Source organism: Aulonocara sp. 'chitande type north' Nkhata Bay, linkage group LG7 (genome assembly GCF_057382095.1).
Source record: "Aulonocara sp. 'chitande type north' Nkhata Bay isolate Kocher_YH1m ecotype deep benthic linkage group LG7, A_spYH_male_GT1.1, whole genome shotgun sequence".
NCBI lineage: Eukaryota > Metazoa > Chordata > Actinopteri > Cichliformes > Cichlidae > Aulonocara > Aulonocara sp. 'chitande type north' Nkhata Bay.
This window is the reverse complement of record NC_141350.1, coordinates 49,994,849-50,003,944: the sequence shown is the minus strand read 5'-3', so window position 1 is coordinate 50,003,944 and position 9,096 is coordinate 49,994,849. Positions and strand designations below refer to the sequence as shown.

Below are 9,096 nucleotides of genomic sequence, written 5' to 3'. Positions count from 1 at the left end.
TACAGAGAGTGCGATGTGAGGAAGAAAATGTTCCAGATGATCTGAAGAAATAAATACATTCATGCATAAAATAAAGACACTTCAATTTTTTTTAACAATTTATTTCCATGCTCTGAATTTTCTTGTCCGTGGAACACCCCTCCACCCCCACCCTCTTCGTGGTATCTGCACCAAGGACCAGAACCAAAGACAGCGCCACGTTTATACGTGAGCTGCGTCAGGAAGCTTCTTGGAGAGATGAGGCGCACTGACAAAATCTCAAAGCAACACAACAAGCTCGTGAAGAACTGTGTCGCCTGTGCGCACAGAAACATTTTATTTGTTTTTGTTTCGCAGAAAACTCGCACATAGAGCCAAATACAAAGATTATTTCAGTGGTGCGAGTCATTTGGATTTGATCATGACTTAAACACTCTCGTGGATAAAAGTTAATTAAAAAATGTCTGGAGAATTTAGCGACACTGCTTATGAAGGCTCGCCAGGGATTGTCTATGCTGCTTCCTTTAACTTGAGCTATGTTTTCAACACGACCAACAGCTCGTACGAGGACTACCTCCACCTGCCAGACTCTGAGAAAGCTGACTCTGTGGGAGATGGAGCCGCTGTTGTAAGGATTATCATCTCGATCATTTACTCTCTGGTTTGCGCGCTGGGTCTGGTTGGAAACTTGCTGGTCTTGTACTTAATGAAGTCTAAACATGTGTGGAAAAAATCCTCCATCAACCTTTTCGTAACTAGTTTGGCGGTGACTGACTTCCAGTTCGTCCTGACTCTGCCCTTCTGGGCTGTGGAAAACGCTTTGGACTTCACTTGGCTTTTCGGCAAAGCGATGTGCAAGATAGTGTCCTATGTGACGGCAATGAACATGTACGCCAGCGTTTTTTTCCTGACCGCCATGAGCGTGGCGAGGTACTGGTCACTCGCGTCTGCCCTGAAAGGCAGGCGGAGGCGGGCTCACTGCTGTTCCGCGCGGTCCATCACCGTTATCATCTGGGTTTTCGCCGTCTCCGCCGCTCTGCCGCACGCGGTTTTCTCCACGACGGTGACAGTTTCCAACGAGGACCTGTGCCTCGTCAAATTCCCGGAAACCAACGGATCGGCGCAGTTTTGGCTCGCGCTCTATCACTCTCAAAAAGTGTTGCTTGGCTTCGTGGTGCCTCTGGGCATCATCTCAGCCTGCTACCTGCTCCTTTTGCGCTTCATCACCTCCAAAAACATCAACACCTCGAGCGCCAAGCGACGCGCCAAAGTCACAAAGTCCGTCACCATAGTGGTCTTGTCCTTCTTTCTGTGCTGGCTGCCCAACCAGGCTCTCACAGCCTGGGGCATCCTCGTGAAACTCAACGTGGTTCACTTCAGTTACGAGTACTACAGCATGCAAGTGTACGTGTTCCCCGTGTCCGTGTGCCTTGCGCACTCCAACAGCTGCCTGAATCCCATCCTGTACTGTCTTATGAGGCGGGAGTTCAGAAAAGCGCTGAAAAAACTCTTCTGGCGGATGACCTCGCCGACTCTGACCACCTTGAGACCGATCACAGCCACCACAAAGCCGGAGGCGGACGAGCAAGGGCAGGTCCTGGTCCCCGTGTGCGCACCCGAGGAGCCCGCAGTGGTGTTTTATCCTCCCGGGGAAGTGATTTACAATGACAGGCGAGACCTACCCCAGAACAGCGCTTAATCTAAGGCACGTTTTAAATCCTCTGTGATGTTGTATTCATACACATTTACATCAATCAGGTCAGTTTTGTTTGCCTCACAGCTGTCCAAGTTGGAGGAGGAAAAACGTCAAACAGAAGCGCTTATGACTCATGTTTGTCCACAGAAATGCTACTTTGGCTTCACCCTGGTTGACGTTTTAAAAAGCCAACTTACTGGCGTTCTTACCTATAAGAAAATACGCATATTTTAATAAGGTGTCAAAACATATATTAAATGTGCAGGTAAGGTGCATCAACAAAATGTGAGACATTTACTCATCTTCGCCCCGTCCTTATCTTGAATGACATTTAGTTGTTAAATGCCACTATAATGTTACAGAGAATGTTTCACAGACCTGTGCTGATTGTGTGTGTGTGTGTGTGTGTGTGTGTGTGTGTGTGTGTGTGTGTGTGTGTGTGTGTGTGTGTGTGTGTGTGTTGGGGGGGGAGGGGGGTCCACGGAGGGCTGCATAGACTGATGTTTTGAACTGTGGGAGGCAAAGTTTGATTGATGCATATGGAGAAGAGGTGTTATAATTAAGTATGACGGACACTGCATATATTTGTTGCTACTGCAGAATTTACTGAATTTTAAAAATAAATTAAATGGGAGATTCATTTTTATTTAGCTGCTTTTTGTTTTGATTTTCTTTTTTGCAATTTGATGAATTTAGAAAAACGTGCTTTTAAAAGTGTTTTCATTTCAAGCTCCATTATTTAGAAATCAAAATACAAACGTATACCTTTACATGCCAAAATGAGAGTGACCACAACCTATCACAGAATGAGTAATAATTCCTCTAAAAACACCACCCCACTCAACCCCACCACTTGTGACTGCTAGATGGGAGCACATAATCAGATCTCATTTACTCACATCCATTCGCTGAGAGGGCAGCGATGACTTTCAATAAACAGAGAGCAAAGTTCTCAGTAAATATAAATCGAATTTAAAAGCAGTCAAAAATGGCATTTCACTGACAGCTTCAGTCTCCTCCCTCTCCTCCCTTTCTCACGTGTTAATGATGCAGTGTGAGCAGAATAAAATCCTCCCTGAAAAGCTATTTATGTGTCCACATTGAACCCCCCCCCCCCCCCCCCAAAAAAAAAAAAAATAATAATACAGTCAATTAAGTGCTTAAGACCATTTAAAGACTCATTTGGTTAATATGCCTCCAGAGCCTTCAGTTCGTCGTCTGTTCAAGCTGTGAGCCCATGACAGAAAACAGTGACAGAAAAAGAAACAAAAACACCGAAATACTAACAGATGTCTTGCAAACCCACAAAAATAACCAACATTATGGAATGAAGAGAATATATATACACATGGCAACAGGCTAATCTAGTGAAGTGAATGCCAAACAGCTCCAGGACCTCGGTTTTAAATTAGTACACCAGAGAAATGATTCATGTGGGTGTTCAATCTGAAACCCACAGTGCACGCACACATATCATGGGACCTGTGGAAAGTAAGTAAAATCCCCTTTGATGGAAGTAATAAAAAATGACTTGAATTAAAATCATGATTAGAAATTTTAATGTAATATTCATTGCTCAGAAGGCGATCTAATATCTCCTCCTCACATGGGTCTGGATGTAAAGGACATTGATGCAAATATGATTAGATAATCTGCAAAGGCTTTTTTGTTGTGAACTCTATTTATCTTATTCACTCAATTGGCTATAAATGTGCAACACCAATTTCAAAAGTTGGGACATTGTGCAAAATGTAAATAACAGCAGAATGCAGTAATTTGTAGAGCCATATTTTATTCGCAGTAGAACGCAGAAGACATAATAAACTGAGGAAAACTTGTCTGCATCAAACACATGTCTAAAAAGTTGCCACAGTGTGGCATCCTCTCTTCTTTTCACATCAGTCTATAAACAGCTGGGAACTGAGGAGAGTAGTTGGGAGAGGGATGCTGCTCCATTCCTGGCTCTTCTTTGTCATATTTTCCATTTCATGTTGCATTAAATGTTCTCAACCGGTGAAAGGTCTGACTGCAGACAGCTCAGTTCAGTGTCTGGACTCTACTATGATCAATTCTGTTGTAATACATGCAGGGTGTGGTTTTACACTGTCTCGCTGAAATACATGAGAACCTCGCTGAAAAAGATGTCACCTGGATGGAACTCTAAAAGCTTTCATCAATGATGGTGTCTTTTCAGATCCGCCAATTTCATAGGTACTAATGCACCTTAATTCCATCAGAGATGCAGACTTTTTAAATGAGCACTGATGGGAGCACTGAACAGTTTTCCACTTTGCCTCAGTCTAATTCAAATCAACTTTTCTGATTTTATGAATCTTTTTGATGATATTATAGACCAGGAATGTCAAACTCATTTTGCATCCAAGGCCATGTACGGCCAGACCAGTGAAACCAGTAAATTTTAGTATAAGAAAAAGAAGTGCAATTTCACCAGTTTTTGTCCACGTGGAACTTTTCCTAAGACGCTCATTTTATACCCACTCAGGCTACAGACCTGTTGCAAATGAACCTAGTTAGTTTATTATGTTTCTCCAACCGTTTCTTTTTAGCACCAAATGTTTTTCAAGCGTTTTATTTTTATTGCCCAGCTTTTTTGAGACATGCTGTTGTTATCAAATCCCAAGATGAACTAATGTTTCGCTTGAATGTTTTCTCAGTTCAAACACTTGACATGTTTTCTATGTTCTATTGTGAATAAAATCTGGATTTATGGGATTTGCAGATCCTTTTTTATTTACATTCTTCCCAACTTTTTTGGAATTACCTCAAATCTGTGAAATACTGCGTTTGTGTAGGTTTCAGATGTAGCAACTTTCCAGTTATTATATTTCACTAGCTGGGCTCACGTCCTCATTTTTAGGTTTTAGTAGGTAAAGGTGAACGCTTGGACATGAATTGAGCTGCGGTCTGGGGAAGGCCCCGAAGGGGGTAACCTATATAGATGACAACCGGAAGACGCGGGTTTGGAGGCGTGGCCCCGCTCCTGAAATTCCAATACATAATCTCCAAATACATATAGGAAGTGGGTAAAATAAGTATTTAATATGTCACCAATTTGCCAAGTAAATATATTTCTAAAGATTCTCCCCAGATGTTGGTGACAATCCAATCCACACATGCAATGAAATTAAACCATAGATGTCGATAAATTATGTTTGATAATGAGAAATGACACAGAGAAAAAGTACTGAGCAAGCTTGATGAAATGTATTTAATACTTTCTAGATGACAACTTAATTTTCTTTCTCGGAAACCATTTGAGAATTTCCTTGGCTGTGCTTTTGGGATTACTGTCTTGAAACGGGAGACGTCCACCTTCGTTTCATCTTCATCATCCTGCTAGATGGCAGCATATTTTTATCAAGAACGTCTCAGTGCGTTTTCCGTTCATTCGTCCAGTTCATTCACGTATGCTGAAAATCAGCCCCACACCGGGGATGTTCCCACCTCCAAACTACACTGTTGGCTAGAATCAGAGCTTTTGGGGGTGCTGAGCACCCAGAGAGCTGCCCATCCAGGCAAGAAAAACTTTACTCGTCATGATGAGCCTTCTTCCCTGTCTCTGTCAGTCCCTGCATCCTTAAATGTCTCCAGTTTCCTGAGTTCCCTCTGACTGTCTCCTTAGTGCATTTAAACCCCCGTTCCTCCCTGTCCTCATCGTCTGTTGTCTTCATCTCCATTATCAGTCATCATAATTTTACCATCTCTGTGCAAGTCTGCAAATTTCTTTATTAAATCATAAGATTCTTAAATTCATCAAGTCTCTCTGTGCCTGGGTCCTCATCACAAAACATGACATCACTGTTTTGTACATTTTAACACAATTTAATCCCACATTTGTGCAAGAAAAGCTAAACACTTTTTTGACCAGTCTGTAACAAAACCATCAAATCTGATAAAGGTTATTTAAATGCTGCTAAAGAAGAATGGATTGGAATTTAAAAACAAAAAAACAAAAACTGATGATGACAATGATTCTCATAGTGAGTAAAAAGTAAACTGAGTGCATTTTTTGGACAGAGATTCACTTTTAAAGTGTATGTATGATATAATACAGATATATAAAAAATACACTCCAAAAATAGAGTCCTTGAAATGTACAAATGTACAAAATACTATTAAAAAATTAGAAAAATGAGACACCTTGGCCTTTGGTACAATGTATACAATGTATGAAAAGATGTTTAGTGCAGATGCTACTATGGCTCTGCAGATTTTTTTCTTTTCTTTTATCCTATGTCGCTTCACCTTGAGGTTGGCAAATCTGTCTATCACATTTTGGTGGTCAAGTCTCTCCAGCATCTCTTTCTCAACTGACATCACAGCCAGGTGCTGGAGTCTGCTTTGACCCATGGTCCTTCTCAGCCAGGTATGGAGCTGACTCAAGACACTAAAAGACCTCTCACAGCTACAGCTGCTAACTGGGTTTGTTAGGGCAACCTGAATAACAGTTTTCAGTGTGGGGAAGATCTGATTATCCAGAAGATTGTACAATGTTAACATATCTGGAATGGCACCAGCCTCACTCTTGAGATTCAAAAAGTTTTTGGCAACCGTGACTTCCTCTGACTGAAGTTCAACATGGTAATGCAGTGCTAGGGCTGACAACCCAGTTTGTTTTGCAGACTCTGTATAGCAGCTTTAATATAGGGAGAACACAACTTCCAGATTGTACGAGTAAAATTAGTTGTGTTTTTTTTTCTTTGGCAGTTTAACAGTTTCTGTTGTGCCTGTCACTGTTCCCTGTCTGTTTTCTTACCTGGTTCGTCCTGACCTTGTACTTTTCCCTCTTTCCTCTCTCCCTCTTTGGACTGACAATCATACACAAATAGATTGTATTCAATTAGATTTAAAAAACATATTTTTAAAATCACTAATAAAAAAGTCCTCTCTCAGTGTACTTTCAACCAAAAGGCAAATAACCAAACCACATGCACATCTAATAAAAGATATAAATATTGAAACACTGTTATCTATACACTGGGTTATCTATACTTTTGTTGTTAAAGTGTTCCATCTCAATTAAGTACTGTATGCTTTTTATATTTTTAGTAGTGTGTTTCACAAACAGCAAATATTGTCAAAAAAAGTAAGAAATCTTTGGGGTGCTTTCATTCATTTTTGGGGTGCTGAAGCACCCCAAAAATGGGCTAAAATCGCCCCTGACTGTTGGTATGGTGTTTTGGGGGTGATTTGCAGTGCCTCTTGACCTCCAAACGTGGTGTATTATGGCATCTAACGAGTTCAATTTTAGTGACATTTATAGTTTGATTTCTTTGCATGCTTGGATCGAGTTGTTACCGACATCAGGTGAAAATTTAATCTCAGCAGCACCTTTAGAAATATGTTTTCTGTAAATGGGCAAACATACGCGGGTCAAATTGCATTCTCTTGAGTTTAGATTTTCTGTTTTATTTATCATGTAATTGGTGAACCACAATATAACAGAGCATTTGTCTCTACCCTTCTTGGGTGTGCACTAAATAAATAATAAAAACAATAACATAAACACGAGTTGGTTTGATTCAAAATGCTGTTACTTCTTTATTTGATCATTTTAGACAGTGGTGTGATATTTTGTCCTAATGTCCATATTTGTTGTTAAAAATTTTCACTGTGTTCTGTGTGGGAGTCACCTTGATAACTAACTAACTGTAATCAGTTCATCCTTGAGTCAAAAAAATTGTCTGTTAGATTCAAAAAATTAACCTGAGAGCCTTTGAGAAATATTTTAAATGGTAAATGGCCTGTATTTATATAGCGCTTTACTAGTCCCTAAGGACCCCAAAGCGCTTTACATATCCAGTCATCCACCCATTCACACACACATTCACACACTGGTGATGGCAAGCCACATTGTAGCCACAGCCACCCTGGGGCGTACTGACAGAGGCGAGGCTGCCGGACACTGGCGCCACCGGGCCCTCTGACCACCACCAGTAGGCTACGGGTGAAGTGTCTTGCCCAAGGACACAACGACCGAGACTGTCCAAGCCGGGGCAGTCTCGGTCGTTGTGTTACCAATTACCTAAATGGGACATAGCTTTGGACAGTAAATCGAAAATATGTCAAAATTTGACATGATTTCTAATGATGCAGCTGCAAATTTAACACTCCTTGCAACCCGAATAGAAGAAAAAAACAGCAGTCCATAAATGAATAGTTTGTCATGAAACTTGTTAACACTCTCTTTCTCAATTGTACAACACTGAAAGGGCTAAAGTCACCAGTTGTTCGGCTTAGCTGAACATGAACACTAGAAAAAAGGGATAAAGACAAGATCTCTAATTAAAATCAACTATGGTGAATTACAGGTATTTGTAGGTAGATTAAAATTAAATAGATGTTATTGGATAGTTTTACTGGGTAGTATTGTTTAGTATTGCTAACTGCAATTCATCTGTAAGTCCCAGATCTATTGTACGTCATTGGTGATTGATCAACTAACATGTTTTCAGGCACAAATTATTGTAATTTATGTGTGCTGATAATATAAAGCCTTGCTTGCTAATGTCTTAACCTTTTGCTGCCATGTCTTTGCTAGCGTATGCTAACTTCCAGGAGAGAGGCTCCAAGATCCGTCATTGCCGTAAAAACTCCTAGTGATAGTATTTACAACCATGTCGTGCATCAGTTTGCAGGATCCTCTGCTCTTATTGGCAATGCTTTATACTGTTGATCAGTACACCCACAAAACTCCTATACAGGAAGTTGATTTTGGCTCTCTGAAAAAAAAAAGTCTTAATCTATGAGTTTTACCTTGTAGATAATACAGGGTTCTGGAGCTGATGTGGGCGAGCCTGACTTGACATCCAGGTGTCTTACCCTTTGTCCAAAAAGCTCTAATTGGTTGTTCTAGCCTTTAATATCTTCCATTGGGACCAATTGTACAAGCCTGTAAAACCAACCCACACTAACAAGTGCCACGATCTAGGAGACGGGAGCTGCATTAACAGGTGTGACTGATAAAATTTGACCTGCAAGGCTACTCTGGCTTTTTTGTAATACTGAATGAAATGAAATGAAATGAATGATATTATGGCTCAGACGTGGCAGAGCAGAGATGAGTGAAGTTATAGCATACAAAGAGCTGAAGCAGAGTTTTAAAAGTAATGAAGTCATCCACTGCAACCACTGTCTATACTTCTGCTGTGCTGTTGATTTTTTCGATCTTATTGATCTGTTCCTGTCCAATTCCTTCACTATTGGTCCCTTCACTATTCCGGGCCATTTGTCAACCAGTCATGCCGGCGCACAGATCATTCAGCAATGTGGATTTCAGTGAAAACCCCTCTTGGTTTGGTGTCTTCATGTCATGAACCCTTTGCAGATGGGTGGTGAAATGTCTCCAAGAAGCTAAAAGAGATCCAGATGCCTGCAAGCACTTTAGACTACTGCTGTGA

General features: G+C 40.9%; 1 protein-coding gene across 1 annotated transcript; it reads left to right on the top strand.

The window, feature by feature from the left end:
* The first annotated feature begins 238 nt into the window (after positions 1-238).
* Positions 239-2,121, top strand: rxfp3 (relaxin family peptide receptor 3). The gene has a single exon (XM_086302571.1). The coding sequence runs from the start codon at positions 440-442 to the stop codon at positions 1,676-1,678; it is 1,239 nt and encodes a 412-aa protein (XP_086158697.1). The 5' UTR covers positions 239-439; the 3' UTR covers positions 1,679-2,121.
* The last annotated feature ends 6,975 nt before the right edge of the window (positions 2,122-9,096 follow it).